Raw genomic sequence first — 21121 nt, 5'->3', positions numbered from 1 at the left:
TTGACCATTGATATGACATGGCTGTCCAATCCTTCAACAGATTGTGGCAAATTCCTTCCTGGCCAACCTAACCACCTCTGCACTGTTTGCCACCATCCTCGTGGAGTATCTGTTGGAGCGTCTTCCTGAGATGGGCTCTAACGTGGAGTTATCAAACCTCTATCTCAAACTCTTCAAACTGGTCTTCGGCTCAGTGTCTCTCTTCGCTGCTGAAAATGAGCAAATGCTCAAGGTGAGCGTTGTGTCTTATGCACATGAAGGTTTTTAAAGTAAATTGTTGCCTCTTTTGTCTTTTAGTTGGCTACGGTGCTTATTTAGATTATAGAGTAGGTAATTCACAATTTTTTCAGAGCGATTGGATAGAGGGATCGCTCACACCCTCAAAGCTCTGATGACACTGTGCTGTCTAACGCCTCAGCGCCAGTAACCGCGCTGCATTAATTTTAATGCGTTCTGTCAGCTCCTCTGATGAGAAATGACACTTGTGCCTCAGATTGACAGGAAAGACCAAAGTGAAGGTCACTGTGAAATAGTGGAAAGGAAGAAGCTTCTGTATCTCACTTCCCATCAATCCTGTTGTCCGCTGAAATTATCATCTTATTTTCAGTGTCACTGTTTTGAAATGGTCTATTTTTTAAGTTGGTTGCAGTTTACTTTTCACAATTCTTTCACACACACTCTTGTTTTACTGTATTAGGACATTTGGCCCTTACAAGTTTAGCTGTTCAAAAGTTTGGGGTTAGTACGATTTTTTTTTTAAAAGATGCATTAAATTAATCAAAAATGACAGTTAAGATATTTCTGATGTTACAAAATATTTTCATTTAAAATAAATGCTATAATAAGAAATGTTTTTGAGAACTAAATGAGAATAATGAAATGATTTCTGAAGGATCATATAAAACTGGAGTAATGGCTGTAAAAATTATAGCTTTGCCATCACAGGAATAAATAGAAAATTTAAATATGAAAAAAAGTTACTTTAAGTTCTATTGATATAATTTTATTATATTTTTGATCAAATAAATGAAGCCTTCTGAGCATGAGAATTTCAAAAACATTTATTAAATGTTTTACCAACCCTAAACTTTTGAATGGTAATGTAAGTGGGTGTCAAATGCATATATATAGTAATAGATATAATTATCACCAAATCATCAAATATATGCCAATCAATCAGCCTGACAAATTTATCAGAAAAGCATATTTATTCACTCTTACATACAATGACGATGACATATAGAAGTTTTGTTTACTTAGGATGTATTGAATCTATTTCTTTCACAGCCTCACCTTCATAAAATAGTGAACAGTTCCATGGAGTTGGCTCAATCTGCCAAGGAGCCCTATAACTACTTCCTGTTGCTGAGAGCCCTGTTCCGCTCAATAGGAGGGGGCAGCCATGATCTCTTGTACCAGGAGTTTCTGCCTTTGCTGCCTAATTTGCTGCAAGGTGAGTGAGATCACTAACCGTAGGGTTTTTCAGAACAATAGTCCTCAACTGTTGGTTTACAACCTTTCTGAAAAGGTCACAGACAGTAGGTAAAAATACCTGCTTAATGCAAAAACAAAATACAGCTAACCTTGTAAGTAAATATGAGTATCATCTCTTCACATATCTTCTGCTGTTGATGTCAAACCAAAAAACAGTTTAGAACCACTGAGATGTGTTTTTACCATGACAGAACACTCAATAAAACACTAAAACAACTGTTGCTGCCTTGTGTATTGATTCTTTGTGGCTTCTCTTTAGGTTTGAACATGTTGCAGAGTGGCCTCCATAAGCAGCACATGAAGGATCTGTTTGTTGAACTGTGCCTCACTGTCCCAGTGCGGCTGAGCTCTCTTCTACCCTACCTGCCCATGCTCATGGACCCACTGGTGTCTGCCCTCAACGGTTCCCAGACTCTGGTCAGCCAGGGCCTGCGCACACTGGAGCTCTGCGTGGACAACCTGCAGCCTGACTTCCTCTATGACCACATCCAGCCAGTCCGAGCCGAACTTATGCAGGTAAAGCTTTTGAGCCGTCACCTTTGACCTGACAGAGTCCTGAGGGATGATTCAAATGTTTTCTTAATGCCTTTATGAACAGGCATTGTGGCGAACGCTCCGTAACCCCGCAGAGACCATCTCCCATGTTGCTTACCGGGTGCTGGGAAAGTTTGGAGGAAGTAACCGAAAAATGCTGAAGGAGTCACAGAAGCTGCAGTATGTGGTGACTGAGGTTCAAGGCCCCAGCATCAAGGCAGAGTTCACCGACTGCAAAGCCTCCATTCAACTGCCTATGGAGAAGGTGATTCTTTTATATATTTATATATTTATATATCATGTCAGTTGTCGCCCAGTATAGTGCAGCCCTAGTACCTTGTCATATAATCATCTTTTCACACACTTCATCTATCCAAATTGGTTTCATTTTAATGGAAAAGAATGGCCAGCACATGCTTCAACATTATGTCCTATGGCCTTGAAGTGATATTTTCATTTAAGGTTTAATTATTCCTTTAATCCGAAATTTATAAATGTATTTTAATTTCAAATTTATGAAATTTATAAATGTATTCATATTAAATAGCCTTTTCAATGCTGAAGAGATTTGAATTTGAGGTTGATTTGAGATGAATCCACTTGTGTTGGTTGTGATTAAGAACTCTCACAGAACCATAAGAGGCTATGTCATGTTTTTGAAAACAACGAACCACCGCGGCATACCTAAACACCAATTTTGGTTTCTGGCTTGGTTCTCTATAAACCGTAACAAATTCACTTCCTTTTATGTGTCAGTTTGCCCTCAATATGTGTGTGAGAGGGATGGGGGTGGTTCAGGGGTTGGAAGAGGGATTCTCGTCATGTAATGAATCCTTGTCAAAGTGTAGTGTGTGCAGAAAGACATCGTCTTTCCCAGGTAATTAAATAGATCATCAGGCTGTAAGCTGTGCTCATCTCTTCCCTCCTGCCCACCCCCCTCTAATCAATCTCTCCCTGCTGTGCAGACGGGATTATTTACTCCAGCTAAATGGCCTTTCCTGCTGCTCGTCGCTGCTTGGGAAAACGCAAACTGTCATTTCTGTAATTGTGTTCACTCCACAAAGATGGATGCTACCGCTGTTGTGCCGTTGCTGATAATTTCATTTGCATGCGTCCTGTGGTTGCCGCAGGCGGCAGCTGCTGTTTGCAGCCGCCTTCAGCCCAGCGACGTGTTTGGATCGAGACAGACAACAACTCATTCTGTCCCCCATAGGACCGGCCTTCACTCTCGAAGCATCCTCGCTTGTTTCAATATGTGTGGGAATCAGTTCACAAGCGCAGTTTGATTTGGACACCAGCCAAGCTGAGCCATCTTCCCATTTAATATGAAGCCGTACTTCGTTCCTCCTATCCAGGAACCCAGACGTTTGTAAATGAGAGCTAATGCTGCGTAGTTCAAGGAAGTTCTCTACGTATCTTCTCTTAGTCAGAGACAGATTGTCTCCCATCAGCGCTGATGGTCTCTCTGCATGACTGCTTGAGTAATCCTGCCCATATTTATCTGATTTCCAAGCATCATGGTATTAAACTAAATTTAAGAGTTAACTCCCAGAGTTTTAAAGAAAAACTAATGCTTTTATATATAACACACACACATTTTTAGGGGCCAGGCCTCCACTGTAGAGGCCATGAGCTTTTGAAAAATGACATGGTTTGTGTAGAGGGACCTTCTGGGAATAAAACATGTGTACAAGGTTATGTGACATTTATAATAATGTCTCAACAAGCCAGAACACCTCAGGACCCTCAGGAATTGTAAAACAGTGCTATACTGAGAAGTGTGGCCCTCTTTTCCTCAACTCTTGTGCCATTTATTTTACCTTTTCCCAGAGCACATCAGTATTAAGAGCTGGTTTTGGGGATTCTGTCTTGAAATGACTTGCATGGCTGTCAGTGGTCACACTGTCTTGAGCGATAATTCGTTCAGACAACCCTTTCTGTGGCAAGCTGCCTTCTCTATTTTTGAATCTTATTAATTAGCTCATCTTCTCCCTCGACATGTCTTACCACTTTAGCTTGTCTCTTTATAATTTAAGGGTTTAAGAGGCATCTAATCACTGCAGAATGTTTTAATGTTTGATGGGTCTTTAAGTGTCATCATAGAAAATTTCACTCAGGCGAGGAAGATTAGTGTCTTATATGTGCAATGAAACTTGAATAAAAATGTCAAGTGCGCAATCATATGTCATTTTGTGATGAGATTTTTATCACTTTAACTAGATTTTTGTGTTTATAATGGGATGTATTAAGCTGTTTAATGCAATTTTTTGATGCGTACGTTTGGTCCACTAAGGCTTAATGCTGTTCTCCTGATGTATTTAGGCTATAGAGACTGCACTGGATTGCCTAAAGAGTGCCAATACTGAGCCGTATTACAGACGACAGGCCTGGGAGGTGATCAAATGCTTCCTGGTGGCCATGACCAGCCTGGAGGACAACAAACATGCCCTTTACCAGCTCCTTGCCCATCCCAAGTAAGACAACCACTCAATGTATCATGCACTGGCATCCTTGTGAATAGCTTAATATGAAATCATTATTTTCTATTAAAAATCTTGGATTGGTTACTGTTATATATATATATAAAAGAGTCCCTGTAGTCAATAATTATGTCCCTTAAAACTCATCTTTGAACACCAAAATTACATATTTAAATGTTTTTTCCTTGAAAAAAATTTATTCCTGCCTTAAAATAGCTTGATTGTAACTCTACACCCTTGTCTCATTTAGTATACGCAGTTCTATGAATATGCAAATTAACCCCGCCTCCACTCACTCGCACCAGCTCAGAGATCCACTCGTTGACGTCGATCACACATTGACGTGATTGGTTACAAGGTAGTTTGTGACGTCAGAGTCAGAAACGTCTTTGGTTCATTGCAGTTTTAAGGTAAAAAAAAAATTATGAGCAATTGTTTTGACTTATGCAAAACACCACTATGCCTTATAAACAACATTAAAAGCTTGATTTTCACCACAGGAGGGACTTTTTCTTTTTTTATTATTAAATTAGAAAGTAAAATTAGTTTTTTTTTAAATCCAAATTAATCAGAATATCATTATCAAAATAACTATTAATTGCAGCCCTATTCTTGTGCACTCTGAGGCTGAAACGTGCCTCTGCATTTTTCGCTGTTTTTGCTATGTTTGCAGCTCCTCTGGGCCTCATCCAGCCTGGCCGCCACTGTCTACAGTGTTCAAAGGGCTAATTGCTCAGAGCCGTTTCTACTGGCTGGGCAAGAGGGTCACATAACATTGTCATTGATCTCTATGCTGAGGCTAATTGACTGTACTTTATCTGTTTACCCCAAAAGCCAGTCATACGGGCCCCTTTCTGAAGTAACCGAGTGTCAGTTAAATGGGAAGAGAGCTGCTGTCAGATGTCTTGATTCATGACATCTTCTCTCAGTGTCGCACACTGTGCTGGTCATCATGAAAAGGGCCTTTTTCAGAAGGCGGAATGCCCTCTTAATATCTCAAATGCCAGGCCGGATAATTGAGTCCCATTCAAGTGGCAGCGTTATGAATTTGAATTGATCTGACCGCTCTCTTCGGCTCAGTCCTTTCCCTAAGCCAAGCCTTTTAAATAGCGATAATGAAATGGAGCGATCCATCACCACTGCTACCGGCTTTGGCATTATAGAATGCAAGCTTGAGGAAGGATAAAACACTCACTCCATCACTGTGCTGCTATCAGCTGGGGTAAATAACCAAACATGAGACAAAATGTCAGCCAGACACAAAGCCAGACTCCCATGGGGCTCAGCTGTCTAAACACAAAAAGCCTTTTATACTCTGTAATCAAATCAAATTGCCTGATTGGGTTATTCAACCTCAGGCTCTTGTAATGGAGCGAGTTCATGGATGCAATGCGAATTATGAGCTAAATCCCTTGGCTGGTTTTCAACAGCTTCACAGAGAAGTGGATCCCTAACGTGATCATCTCCCACCGGTACAAAGCCCAGGACACCCCAGCGCGCAGGACGTTCGAGCAGGCCCTAACGGGAGCGTTCATGTCCGCCGTCATCAAGGATCTCAGGCCCAGCGCTCTGCCTTTCGTTGCCAGCTTGATCCGCCATTACACCATGGTGGCAGTGGCTCAGCAGTGTGGTGAGGAATCTTTTTGCCTATGTGCTAATTTCATCCATATTGAAATTCAATCTTAACATGACTTGAGATGAAAATACATGGACTCTGGGGCATCTGGATTATTTAAAACTGTAATTAGTATTCCTTTTAGACCACAAACTTGTCTTAAATATCTACCTGTTACAGTATATGTGGTCCTTATCCCACTAAATTTAATCAGGACTGTAAGACTGGAAGCCTACGCTGCTATTTTGAACCAACAATCGGAATAAAAGGCAGTTGAAGGATGACGTGGATAATTTAGTTATTTATCTGACTCCAATATAAATAATCTGACTCAATTAAAGTTGTTGTTATTCTTTAACCTCTTATTCTTTAAAGGGGACCTATTATGCCCCTTTGTAAATTAAGTCTCTCATGTCCCCAGAGTGTGTATGTGAAGTTTTAGCTCAAAATACCCAACAGATCATTTTTACAGCATGTTTAAATTGTCACTTTTTGGTGCTCAGAAAAATGCGCTGTTTTAGTGTGTGCCCTGTAAATGCAAATAAGCTGCTGCTGCACAGCACAGGGGGCGGAGCTTCATGAGCTCGCGCTCAGTCTCAGTCAGGACGGAATGATGATAATATCAGAAACTCTCTCAGTAACGGTCTTCATTTCGACCCGGAGTTGGACAATAATGCCTACAGAGTCAGAGTGCTGTATGGAGATGTAACAGGCATAGTTTAGTTTAATTACGGTTATAACGTATTTGTCATCTGCTTGTATGTATCCACTATTAAAAGCCTAAAAGTCTGCTGTTTCGGGTCCGGTCCGAATGATGATCAAAAATATACTGATGAGTTTAATAAAGTTTATTGTACATCACACAAAAGATGAAGCGTCAGTTTTACTCCAGAAAATCACCGTAAGAGCTGAGTCAACACAGTATAAGAAGTGCGTAAGTACATAAACGAATTTCGGTACAGTTGAAGGGAGCATTTTCTTTGAAAAAAAAAAAATTCCACCTCATCTTCAGCGGCTGCCTCAGATTTTGGGAGTAAATAGAAAGAGAGCTATGTGGATTAATACATCCAGCCACACAACACCTACAACGCTTGGGAGACATTCTCGTCAGTGCAGCGCGGATGTGTACAACTTTTACTGTCTATGGTACAACTCGCTGTGAACTCGATCAGGGCGAGTCTATGTTAAAACTGCAGTGTCTGTCAACACTCGTGGGCGGGGCCTGTGGCTTTAGTGACGTCAATAAAGCCGCATTCTGAAAACAGGTTGTTGGGAGACACTGCTGATGATTTATGGGGATTAATAAAAAAGGAGTGAGTGGATTTTTTAACACTATTGGGTGGTTGTGTACACACACATTACATAACACTACATTTTCTGCCCTAGGTCCTTTCTTGCTGCCATGCTACCAGTCAGGAAGCCAGCCCAGCACAGCCATGTTCCACAGTGAAGAGAACGGCTCCAAAGGCATGGACCCTCTCGTGCTGATCGACGCCATCGCCATCTGCATGGCCTATGAGGAGAAAGAGCTGTGCAAGATTGGGGAAGTGGCACTTGCTGTCATCTTTGATGTTGCCAGCATTATTCTGGGCTCCAAAGAAAGGGTGAGGTTTCCCACAAACCCTTTATAGAAAATATTTTCCACTTGAAGGATTTTCTGTTGAAACTCGATCTGGTTGTTTTTTCAGGCGTGCCAGCTTCCACTGTTCTCCTACATAGTGGAGCGACTGTGCGCATGCTGCTATGAGCAGGCCTGGTATGCTAAGCTAGGTGGAGTGGTGTCCATTAAGTTCCTGATGGAGAGGCTTCCTCTGATCTGGGTGTTGCAGAACCAGCTCACTTTCCTCAAAGCTCTGCTTTTTGTCATGATGGACCTCACAGGAGAGGTACAAACACTTTCTAATGTCATTGGAAATCATTTATCTTTGGGTTACCTGCATGAACTTCTGTATCCCATAATGTCTCTCTCAGGTGTCTAACGGTGCAGTTGCCATGGCAAAGACCACGCTAGAGCAGCTGTTGATACGCTGTGCCACTCCTCTAAAGGATGAGGAGAAGGCTGAGGAGCTTCTGTCTGCCCAGGACAAATCCTTCCACCTGGTTACCCATGACCTGGTACGAGAAGTGACCTCCCCTAATTCCACTGTCCGCAAGCAGGCCATGCACTCCCTGCAGGTGCTGGCTCAAGTCACAGGAAAGAGCGTCACCATCATCATGGAGCCTCATAAAGAAGTGAGTATGACACACTCAATACGATTATAACAGAAATTGCTTTGCCTGCTCAGTCAGATTTTTACTTGCCTTGCCAATGTTTTCACTGGCCCCAACATTAAAAACGGTACATTATATTATTAAAGAAAATATGTTAGAAAAAATGTATTCATGAGGTTTTCTCTGAAATAGAAATTATTTGCAAATTATTAGAATTAAATAATAATTATTAACATTTTGTCCGCTAAAATAGAAACCATGTTTTAATTCAAATTAAATATCATTTTTAATTTTACATTTTTATATTTAAAAATATCAATCAACAACAATTACCCTCGCACACCAACAGGTGATAGGTATGTGCGTAGAAGAAAAGACCAAAAAAGTCAAAAAGGGTTGACATATAACAATATAAATTATTAGGTTTTGTAACATTAGATGTGAAATATACCACTAAAATTTAACTCTAATTCGCGAATTTAACTCTAATTTTTTAGATTTGTTAGACTGCTAAATAATTATATTGATGAGGTACAATTCATGGCCACAATTTTCAATATTTCACAGAAAAGCAAATGTTTATTTTACAAGACAACACATGTTTGCTCTAAAGGTTTAGATAACTCTAGACTGTCCAAGTGACCGTTCCATCAACTCTTTTAACACAGGGCCAAGGCTATCACACAATTCTTATTGTAACTCCTGCAAGGAAGGAACATTAGGTCAACTTCCTTCCTCTATTTAGGGAAAGTTTAAAACTCTCCTTACTTCCTCCAGGTGCTGCAGGATATGGTTCCTCCAAAGAAACACCTGCTGCGGCATCAGCCCGCTAACGCTCAGATCGGCCTAATGGAGGGCAACACCTTCTGCACCACCCTACAGCCCCGCCTCTTCACCATGGACCTCAATGTGGTGGAGCACAAAGTCTTCTACACAGAGGTCTGAAACTCTCTGCACTAAAGTAGGAAATATGAATACATCAATGTTTATGCTCTGTTAACTTCCTTTCTGATTTGACACAGTTGCTGAACCTGTGTGAAGCCGAAGATGCTGCCCTGATGAAGCTGCCCTGTTATAAAAGCCTTTCTTCACTGGTACCGCTACGCATTGCCGCTCTTAGTACGTGCTACTTTTTAATTCGTATATACAAGGAACTTTATAAGCTCTGTTCCAAAACATGGTAGGCTGCCTTGCTGTTTTATGCCTACACAGACTGCGGCCTTTTATGGCAGAATCGTAACTGAAGTGGAACCTTAGAACCTTTTACCTTACATTGATTTGAACAATTTACAGAGGCGGCATCTCTGTATGTCATACAAATAAAACTCCTCGCACAAAGCGCATAGGAGGCTTGGCTCTCAGCTGATTTGAAAAGTTTGTTGTTAGCATGTTGCTGAAGTAAAGTAGTCCATGTTTAATTAGATTTACCTTGTTTCATTGATACTTTGTGTACTTGCAGTACCAAAGTTTGGGGTCAGTAAGATATGTTTTAATGTTTTTGAAAGGAGTCTCTTATACCCAGCAAAGCTGCATTTATTTGATCAAATATACAGTAAAAACAGAAATATTATTACAATATTAAAATAAATATTTTAAGATATTTTTAAATGTAATTTATTCCTCTTATGGCTAAACTGAATTTTCAGCAGCCATTACTCCAGTCTTTAGTGCCACATTGTCCTTCAGAAATCATTCTAATATTCCAAATTGATGCTAAAAAAAAAACCATTTCTTATTTTTAATGTTCAAAACAGTTGTGCTGCTTAACTTTTTTTGTAGAAACTGTGGGACGTTTTCAATAGAACATTATTATTTGAAATAGATTTTTGTTGGAACATTATAAATGTCTTTACTGTCACTTTCGATTAATTTAATGCATCCTTGTTGAATAATTGTATTAATTTGTTTCATTTGTAGTATTCAAATGTTTGGTGTGTGCCATGTAACTGAAAGAAAATAATAAATGTGTACTGGATTTTAGGGCCTTTAATCTGGTCAGTCTTTAGGATTTTGCTGTTTAACCCTTCCTCGTGTGTTTGTCCAGACGCTCTGGCGGCCTGTAACTACCTTCCCCAGTCCCGAGAGAAGATCATAGCTGCCCTCTTCAAGGCCCTCAACTCCACTAACAGTGAGCTCCAGGAGGCCGGAGAGGCCTGCATGAGAAAGGTCAGTCCTCTCCCTCCACCAGCCTCATTTCCTTTCTCCAATCTCTCTGTCTCTTCCGCACTCTCTTCCTCTGTCCTGCTGCCTCTAATGAGTCCTGCCTGAAAAGATCAATACAGGATGGAGTGAAACAGGCTAAGAGGAAAATGAATTTGGCCGTGATGCATCGTCTCATTGCGAAAGGCTGGCGTGGCCTTTCTTTTGCGCTGGTCTAGAGTTTTTCTGCTTCTGAGAGTTGATAGGACAGAAGTGAAAAACAGAGTTTTAAGATGCTATTATCATGTAGTCTCCCCTGTAGGGCATGTAAAAGCAGCTGTCTCTATTAAGCAACCAATGACTGTTTAATGGCCATATATATGTGTTGAAGTCTGAGTGTGTATTCATGTTCTTATGCATTTCTCAGTTCTTAGAGGGGGCTACTATCGAGGTGGATCAGATCCATACGCATATGCGTCCCCTGCTGATGATGCTTGGAGACTATCGCAGTCTGACCCTCAATGTGGTCAACAGACTGACGTCTGTCACACGACTCTTCCCTAACTCCTTCAACGACAAATTCTGTGACCAGATGATGGTAAGTCAATACTGTAAATTTACCAGTTTGGGGTTAAATACATTTTAATAAATGTATTTTAACCAGAATGTTCCCTTAATAAAGGTATTGATGACTATTGGTTAGGGCTGGGTGAAAAAATATTATTTTTATTAAGTATTTTTACGTAACCTATTCTTCAATTTTTAATGTGTTTAAATCCCTAAATGGAATCGAAACGGAACATTTTTGTCAATGCCCAGCCCTTTTGATGCAGATTAGATGAATGCTTAATCACTTTTAACACTTTGTAGGATGAGTGGACAGACCCTAAACTAATTTTAACCATTATGGGTATGATTACATGATTACATTATTTATATATATATATATTTATTTATATATATTTATTTAAAAAAATGTTGACAGATTTTTCTTAGATATTTTCATATATATTTTTAAACTCCATTTTTTCAAAGGGATCAAGAGTGCAGCAGATAATGGTAGAATACACTACATTATTCAAAGAATTTAAACATTCAAGAGAACAGACTCAATGTTTTTCCTGCTCTTGCAGCAACATCTGCGTAAATGGATGGAGGTGGTGGTGATCACGCATAAAGGAGGCCAGCGTAGTGACGGCAGTGTGAGTATAAGCTTGTTTTGATACCTCTGTTGCATATGCTGGGGTTTGTTGGTCTTTGCTGCCAACAAAGGCCAGTATTTTGCTTTTACTTGAATTATTTGTCGAACTTCACAAGGGTGGCAGCCTCGTAATGTATCTGTTAACGGAAGGGATTTGTGGATATGGAGAGCTGAGATGAGCGCTCTGGACTGGACTCCCCCCTCCAGCCCAGATCCTCCCTCTCAGACTCTGTGAGTGGCCATATTACAATCAATGATTAATTAGGCGCCATCCTCCCCCGCCTAAGTAACGAGCCTCAGAGTTCTGGATCCTCGTTATCTTGTTGGACAGATAACCTTGTAGAGTAAGAAAAGGTGAGGGGGAAAAAGCCTAGCTGTTTCCACGTTTCAAAACGAGCTGCCATTCTTTCGGTCTCGTTCACGCCCTGCCTTTCTCTAAAATGTATTATAATTACATGCAAATTGGCCCTCTGTTCCTGCAGTTCTTAATATTCTTACAACAATGACAGAATGACCAGCCATACATGACAATGAGGTGGGGTCAGCCAGGTTCGGGGTGGGCGGGGGGGGGGCATTCAGAAAACTAGTTCCAGAAGATTAGTTTAGTCATACAGAGAAAAAGAAGGTCGATTCAGGGAGAGCGTACAGATTTAGGCTACATAAGAGCGCATACTCAGATTAGCCCATGCCGGGGTGCTAGTTCTGTAAAGGGACTGTTCCTCATTGCTTGTTTTTCAATGTTTCCTCGGTGTAAAAATATCTTGACAGTGTCCCAAAAATAACGAGAAGATGCACTCAGGGATTATGAAGACTGTGCATTGTTTGTCTATTCCATTCTTTACGAAAGGAAATTTTTATTCATATTTATCTCAAAAAATGTGTTCATATTTTACCCTTACGAAAAAAATGAAGATTTTGGCATTATGACAGTTATACTCATTTTATAGAGATTTATACAGTTATACTCTGAATTATTCTTGCTGTAATGCGAAGAAAAAGAAAAACTAGGTTTTTAAATGCATTTATTAAATGCATTTAAACATCATTGCAGCATTTGTTGTAATGTCTTTAAAAGTTGTAGTTTTTTTAAGACATTACAACTAAGCTTGCTGCGATAGTCGGTGTTACGTGGTATTCAGTCGCACACTGATTTTATCACTTGCCCACTGATGTACCGCCCCCCCCACCGTCGTTTTGATTTTTTTTATAGTAATACAAAATTTATTTCATTTATCAGCATGGTGTATGCCGTGCTTATTCGTTTTGTTAATAAAGCTCTTATTCATTTTGTTAATAAAAGTTCTGTTTATTATAAGTTGTAATTGTACTGATTTGTTGTTGTGTTTTTCATTTATAATAATAATAATAAAGCCACCATGCAAGCAATTGCGCCCCTGAAGTAGCGAAAGTGAAATGCGCACGGCCATTCATAAGAGATGTAAAAGTGAGGTGGAAAAGAGGGAAGAACTCCAACCCATCCGCATATACTTTCATACATACACTAATACGAAAAACCGATAACGCGCAGTCTTTGTGCCCACAAAAAAAAGAACATATAACAGAATGGAGAAATCCAAGATTAAGGATGTCTTTTGTAAATGTATCTAATTTAGGGGTGGGCGATATGATGAGGGCGACATGTAATTTTATTTCATGATAACGTTATATTTCACAATATAGTTATTTTTGCTTTAAAGTTTTTGTTATATACATTTTTGATACTATTGATATTTCATAAAACCCATCACCAATTTCAATGTCACAAAAAACTAATACTAGCCTAATTAATAGAAGTAAAAAAAAAAAAAAAAAAACCTTACTGAAGACAGGTAAACCATGATAAAATAGGATCAAACTAATTTAATTACAAGCAATAGGACAAAACTACAATAGAACAAAGACACATATGAAATATACTTAACTGAAAAACTTCAAGAACTAGAAATAAAAAAATAAAAATAAAACAGATACAACTGAAATAGACCTACCTGAAAAACTTCAAGTACTAGATAGGCCTATAAATAGGCTACTACAGAAATTGTATATAGTAATTAAATATCCCAAAAACTCTGCTGCCTTCACTGAGTAAATTAAATAAACATTTATTATTTTTAAAGTTATGAAAGCGATTTAGTCAGGAGCAGTGAGATTGCTTGATTAACATTAATGGCACAGACGGCAGCAGAGATATTAGGCTGCTGACACTTTAAGATCTAATATACTGATACACATGCACTTTCTCACCTTTTTATGTTCACTTAGACATAAACGACTGTGTTTACAAGGATACTCGCAAAGATGGGCATTTTGACACATTAAAGGTATAGCGGAGGATTTTTTTACTTCCGGGTGGAATACCTATACTATTGGTCCTCCTAATTGTCAATCATTCTGGTGAATCAATCAAACTTTTTAAAAAGTGGAGAGGGCGGGTCTTATCTAAAATTCGGAAAGATCCTCCGCTATACCTTTAAGTTTGTGTATTTGACTATTCAAGCCCAATAGGGTGCCAAAAAGAACTGTTCAGCACTCACAAGCTGTATGAGCAGCTGCTTTATTATGCCGAACTGAGTCCTCTTTCGCTGCTTATTGTGATTTGAACATTTTAAAATCACTTGTTTTTAAACCGTCCGCAAGGCTTAAAAATGCATTCAAATGATACGTTTGGTATGTTCACGTCACGTGAGCGTAACCATGATAGAGACAATAGTCCAAAACCTCTACCGGTTGTTCGCGTCTACCGGTATATCGCCCACTCCTAATCTAATTAATTGAATATTAAACATGAATTCAATAATCATATCTGTATAACCTCTCTTCATGAGCTGAAAAAGTGAAGCACATTTAGTGGATTGAGTGCACAGTGGCATAGACGTGAGCGTTTCAGGAAAGCGTCATGTGATTTCTGTGCTGCAATGGAACAGCTCTAAATGTGCGCCATTAAATAAAAGATAAAATACGAGAGAATGGTAAAATGAACTGTGAAATTAACAGAAGCCTGTGCGTTTTAACTGGCATAATTACAAATGAAATGAATGTACAGGTATCGGCATCAGAAAGGACCAAATATGAAAGTACCAGTGTCATATTCTTAAAATATTTTTTTTTTATCGGAAAGACAACTGTTACGGTAATTTTTCATTAAAATTAAAGTATTAAATTAAAGTATTAAATGATTAAAGTATTAAACAAAATGTAATAAATAAAATGTGCTTAATTTTCCTGAAAATAATCTCAATACAAATATCAATTCTAATATCTGATCATAATAGAAGACTGTTCTCGTCATGCAGGTTTTTTTTTTTTTTTTTTGACAATTCCTGTTAGGTTTTATGAGATTCACATAGATATGTGCAATACAATATAATGTGTGTGTGTATATATAAAATATGATCCCCAATACAAAATATTATTGAAAATATTTATGGTACCTGGCTGTTATTAAATTATGGAGAGGTTATGCAGTACTTGTTCTCTGTCAAGATAATTAAAATGCGTTTAAATGTTTAGAAACAATCATTGGTTTTGCGGTTATGCGTTATTTAGCACTATGATCTTAATCCCTATACCTTTGTAGGATGCCCTATTACTGCACAAGATTTCTCCCACTTTGAGTTTTCACACTGAAAATCAATAGACCTGTGGATTGAGTCCAGCTGAAATGCTGCCTGTTCCAATAATACTAATAAAAATACTTTTTTGCGACTTGAGTTGGCAACAAGTGTGAAGCCCAGAAGGAAGATTCCTCTGCACAGAAAAACACACACACCCCACCATTCACCTGAACCCATCCCCTCAATCCATACAGTGCTCATTACCCACACTGCTTTGCTGATTGTTTGTTGTCTCCTGTTCTGGCGCAGCCTGCCATGGAGGGTGTAGAGGTGAGATGGCGGCCTGCTGTGGGGTCTTCACTGGCTCCGCTCTCATTGTGCTCGTGATTTATCTGTGCTAGTGGAGTCTTTGTAATTGTATCTCTGTGTCTGTGGTGTTGTGTTTGATCCTTACGTTTTACATTTCTGAGGTGGTCCCTCTCAAACCTGATATCTTATGATGCCCCAATGGTTTCGGTGATGTTTTTTCAGGAACTAACCTGCCACTCTGACTTTCCCGCAAATGTTCCCCAACTTGTCACTATTGATTATATATTACAGGAGGTAGGCTTGGTTTTCCACTGCTGGTTATCACTAACAATCATTGTGATTCATTCCTCTGTTCACCTCTGCAGGAAATGAGGATCTGTTCGGCCATTATAAACCTCTTCCATCTGATACCAGCTGCTCCTCAGACCCTGGTCAAACCTTTGCTGGAAGTGGTCATGAAGACGGAGAGGGCAATGCTCATAGAGGTACAAGACTTTTGCTCTAATCTGCAGCTAAAGGGAATGCTGGTTCAGTTTGTTTGAACTGGGCCTGTTAATTGATCAAATATTCAAGTGACTTGAATAATAAACTCACTAAATAATCAAATGTCAAAGATAATCACATATCAATATTTAAATCAGCCCACAAAGGAAGATTGTTCATACACTAATATGGCATATTTGTAAATCATTGAATGGACTGCATTGAAACATACTACTGTTGAAAAGGTTTTTTTTTTTTATGAATACTTTTATTCACCAAGGATGCATTAAATTTACATAAGCCATTTACAATGTGACAAAAGATTTCATTTCATGTCTGTTCTTTTCTTTTGAATTTCCTATTCTTTAAAGAATCCTGAAAAAAGTATCAGTTTCTATAAAAATATTAAGCAGCACAACTGTTTTCAACATAATAAGTTAAGTGAAAGTGACCCATACATGGCCTTTGCATTCAACCCATCAAAGTTAGTGCACACTCATTAGAAGTAGTGAGTAGTGAACACACACACACTGCAAACCATGGACACACACGCCCGGAGCAGTGGGCAGCCATTTTGCTGTGGCGCCTGAGGAGTGATTGGGGGTTAGGTGCCTTGCTCAAGGGCACCTCAGTCGTTTTCTGTCGGTATTGAGAATCGAACGCAACCTTTGGGTTACCAGTCTGACTCTCTAACCATTAGGCCACGAGTGCCTCGAAAAATAATGTGTTTCTTGAGCACCAGATCAGTGTGTTAGAATGATTTCTAAAGGATTATGTGACATTGAAGACTGGAATACTGGCTTTTCCATCACTGAAATTGCATTTTAAAAATATATTGAAATCATAAAGTTATCTTTAATTGTAATAATATTTCATAACATTGCTTTTTTTGATCAAATGAATGCAGCCTTGGTGAGCTTACTAATTTGTAGGCTATTTTATGCAATGTGAATATTGTGGTTTTATGCAATTATTTAGTTTTTGTCTTGTTACTCCACAGGCAGGCAGTCCTTTTAGAGAGCCGCTGATCAAGTTCCTGACGCGTCATCCATCACAAACAGTGGAGCTGTTCATGATGGAGGCCACTCTCAACGACCCACAGTGGAGCCGCATGTTTATGGTGTGTTTTTTATTGTCGTTGTTCTCTTTACCTCATACTGTATTTTGTGCCTTTGTTTAACAAAAAACTAATTCCTTCATAAATTTCCTTTTTACCATTATTCATTTGCAGAGCTTCTTGAAGCACAAAGATGCCAAGCCACTTCGAGATGTCTTGGCTTCTAACCCAAATCGGTTTGTCCCTCTGCTGGTTCCAGCTGGGCCTGCAGCAACTGTGAGACCTGGATCTCCCTCCACCAGCACTGCCCGCCTTGATCTGCAGTTCCAGGCCATCAAGGTGGGCCACACTCTCTTAACAGAATCATTTACTATTAGATTTGATTTAAAGTGCTTGTTTGTAGAGCTTGAATATTAATGATCATTCATACACCTCCTCAGATCATAAGCATCATTGTGAAAAATGATGAAGGCTGGTTGGCCGGTCAGCACTCTCTAGTGAGTCAACTCAGACGAGTATGGGTCAGCGAGGCCTTCCAGGAACGCCACCGCAAAGACAACATGGCTGCAACCAACTGGAAAGAGCCCAAACTTCTAGCGTTCTGTCTGCTTAGCTACTGCAAGTAAGTGTTGTCTGTTTGGTGGTGCAGAAATGACACACTTCGCTAATGTTGTTGCAAATATTTTAAGTGTTATTAGCTTGGAAAATGGAAAAACAACACGTTTTCGCTTTGATTTTGACACTAAAGTTGTGCATTTTCCTTCAGACGCAACTACTCTGAGATTGAGCTGCTCTTTCAACTGTTGAGAGCCTTCACTGGCCGCTTCCTGTGCAATATGACCTTCCTGAAGGAGTACATGGAGGAGGAGATCCCCAAGAACTACAGCATCACGCACAAACGAGCACTCTTCTTCCGGTTTGTGGAGTTCAATGACCCACACTTCAACGATGAGCTTAAGGCAAAGGTGAGGTTATACCATTTATACTGCTGTGAGTTTTAACTTGCGAGGAGAAATGATGAATTTTGCCTTTGTGAAGACCTCTCATTTTGGGCAAGCATGACTGTGTCTGATGTTATGACACGGACCTCTATGGCCAACATTATAAATTCCACCTTTCTGTTCAGAGTGGCTCAGCGTCACGCTCTCTTAGCGCTGACCATCTAATGCGGATAACAACCAGCCCCTTCTGAATATGTATGTTTGAAAAGGGGAAGGTGACAGAGACTGGCCGTGCATGACACACTTAGCTCTCAAAGGCACGTCTTCACCTTTAACCGAAGTCTTTGAAGAACGCTAATGAATATTTATCTGCAGATTACTCTAATAGCCATTGCTATTAGAACTTTGCCTTTAATCACTCCTGTTGAAGATGATAACTTTTTCTTCTAGCTCACATGCACCAGTAACTTGTTTTGGTGACATTTTCCCCATCACTAGCTGCAAATTTGCGCAAACCTTTTGCAATATTTTCTAAATGTCGATAAAAAACTATTGCGAAATGACGGCGCTTGCATTAACCGATGTTATGTGACTAAAACTTCATTTTTTTCCTCTCGCGATAAGTCATTCCAAAAATCATGGCAACGGATGTTGGTAGGTTTATATATATTCTAGCCACCGCACTAGCCATTATTTTTAATCAAATGAGACATAGGCATGTTATCCAAGCATTAATGGCAAGGAAAGCCCCTTATACTTTGGAGTGTCATGTATAAGGTGTTTCTGGGTGTTTCTCCCCTTCTATCTGCTTCAAGGTCTTGATAAATTGTGGCATTTCTTTGTTGTTTAGAATCAAGTATTACCCTTAATCCTTTTTGTCTTTTATGATTTTAATAAAGAACTCTGTCTCGTCTTCTGTCCAAACATACCGCGTCATCTTTAAAGAATGATCGACTTTTACGTACGCCAGATGACCTTTAAAAAAGGAAAAACTGTTTCCATTGCGGTTGTGCGAAATATTCCTTTTTCAAATTGTCTGAAAAACCACTTCATGCGAGCGTGTAAACATTTTTTGCTATATATAAGAGTTTTTGCGAAATTGTTTCCATTAGGCGTATTTTCAATTCGCAATTTCAATTTGCGCAGTTTGAAATGTAATGGAAACGCAGCTACTGAGGCAAAATCAAAAAGAATCTTGACTTTTGTTTTCAAAACAAAATATCACATACTTTAATGCAGCATTTATGACAATGGTCCCTTCAATGGCAAAAACCTGACAATGGTTTTAATTCTGTGAGCATCCTTATTGTCTAGCCCTATGAAGGGGTTTTTATAGTGGGCGAGCACTACCTGGAGTACATGGACCCACCGGTAAACGGGTCATTGTGGTATTCAAGGATCCTCTTCTTATTCCCAATTCATGTTTATTCATGTGAAAGAATTCCATCAAGTTTGAGAAAAAGATCAAATGCCAGTTGATTAAAATGATCTGGATGTTCTCCTCCAAATGCCACCCTCTACAATGACATTGAGAAACGGTAGCAGTTCATTGGCAGATTGTCTTCACAGTTTTGATGGCTGAGACCGTTCCTGCTCTGCTATATCACCTCTCACAGCCAAACAGACATTGCATCCCAAACATTCCCCAGGAGAGCTCAGCAGCTGCACGCTCTTAACAGAATACACGTTTAAGGTGATGTTTTCAGGCAGCTGGAGTCTCGGTGGTTTGGGCTGTGATGGATTGTGTAGAAAAGGATTTGTTGTGATCCATCATTCATGGGAACGGGAGAGGGGCTCATTAGGACGAGGGATAATGAAGGAACACCTGCAGCCCTACGGCACCAATGTTTGAATAAATGCACACGCTGATGCACACTCCAGCTACCAACCAAACAACACAATCATTGTGTGACTAGACAAACTATCGTCTCGTCTAAGTACAAAGCTTGTATTATCCCATAGCTTAAATTAGTGTTCAAAGACACTAATTATATAACACATGAGAGGTGACATCTGGGAAGTCAAGGTAGGAGGAATTAGGGTTTTTGAACATCTAAAAACATGGTAACAATTAGCTGATGATGGTAATATGATGATCATTAGAGTGGTTAATAACAGTGAGCTTTCAAATGAACTGAATCTGGGCTGCCACATTGTGCCTGTCTTTTTCTCTTCTGTTCTCTTCATACATTTAAATGGCTTTATTTATGCCGGAGCTTCCAAAGCAGCCCTGGTGTTGATCATTTAAGCAAATTCAATCAATTTAGTAAATATGATGCTTAAACAATGTTGTTTAATTGTAGATTATCAATAATAGTAATAATTATTATTATTATTGTTGTTATTATTATTATTATATATAATTAGGTTATTTATTATCATATTTTAACAATAAGTATAATTTATTATCATATTTTAACAACAAGTCTGGGTCAATGTGGACAGCAAAAAAAAAAAAAAAAACTTGTCTTTTTTTCTTTCTTTTTTCAACAATAGTAATAAGGCTCATTTGAGAATATCAAAGCACTAAGAATGTGTCTGTTTATTGATGTAAATAAATAAATTCTGCTTGTATATTATTTTTCTCCATTGTCCAGGTGTTGCAGCACATCCTGAACCCAGCCTTCCTGCACAGCTTTGAGAAAGGGGAAGGCGAGCAACTCCTTGGGCCGCCCAATCCAGAGGGTGACAACCCTGAGAGCATCACTAGTGTCTTCATCACCAAGGTAAACACTATCCAGCAGCTGTCACTCTCTCTTTATCGAGTCACTACTTCATCTACGATGACCTCTGGCTGTTATTTCACTGGCCGAAATTTCAAGGCATCACTAAAGGTCATAGTGTTTGTTTTTCAAACTAACCCAATGAGACACAGAGGTGAAGGTTAATAGCCTTCATTAATTTCATGCTTAAATTGATTGTCTCTCCCCTGCTGGTAATCATTGCAAAGAGCAAACCAATCAGTCTGTTTGTTTCCAGGGTGAGGGTCTGTTTTCAACACCTCCAGCAGGAGAGGAACCTGTTGAAGTTGAAATGTACTTTTAAATTTGCTGTACATCACAGCTGTGGCATCACGGCACTGAAGACAATGCATCTTTTAATG

The 21121-nt window shown here is 39.3% G+C and overlaps 1 protein-coding gene across 2 annotated transcripts in view; it reads left to right on the top strand.

The window, feature by feature from the left end:
* Positions 1-21121, top strand: part of trrap (transformation/transcription domain-associated protein) — an 84430-nt gene that overhangs the window by 9401 nt on the left and 53908 nt on the right. For both annotated transcript variants that reach the window (XM_081392789.1, XM_081392788.1), the window contains exons 17-36: positions 41-232; positions 1288-1453; positions 1754-2010; positions 2093-2293; positions 4351-4502; positions 5939-6138; positions 7510-7727; positions 7812-8009; positions 8095-8355; positions 9112-9273; positions 9357-9453; positions 10379-10500; positions 10901-11071; positions 11607-11675; positions 15903-16022; positions 17021-17140; positions 17252-17416; positions 17518-17699; positions 17844-18042; positions 20616-20744. In XM_081392789.1, coding sequence (XP_081248915.1) covers positions 41-232; positions 1288-1453; positions 1754-2010; positions 2093-2293; positions 4351-4502; positions 5939-6138; positions 7510-7727; positions 7812-8009; positions 8095-8355; positions 9112-9273; positions 9357-9453; positions 10379-10500; positions 10901-11071; positions 11607-11675; positions 15903-16022; positions 17021-17140; positions 17252-17416; positions 17518-17699; positions 17844-18042; positions 20616-20744 — 3381 coding nt within the window. The remainder of the gene's footprint in view (positions 1-40; positions 233-1287; positions 1454-1753; positions 2011-2092; positions 2294-4350; positions 4503-5938; positions 6139-7509; positions 7728-7811; positions 8010-8094; positions 8356-9111; positions 9274-9356; positions 9454-10378; positions 10501-10900; positions 11072-11606; positions 11676-15902; positions 16023-17020; positions 17141-17251; positions 17417-17517; positions 17700-17843; positions 18043-20615; positions 20745-21121) is intronic.

This window comes from Scardinius erythrophthalmus, assembly GCF_964197995.2.
Source record: "Scardinius erythrophthalmus genome assembly, chromosome: 18".
Taxonomy (NCBI): domain Eukaryota; kingdom Metazoa; phylum Chordata; class Actinopteri; order Cypriniformes; family Leuciscidae; genus Scardinius; species Scardinius erythrophthalmus.
Note: the sequence above shows the minus strand (reverse complement) of the source record. Positions and strands in the feature narration are given on the sequence as shown.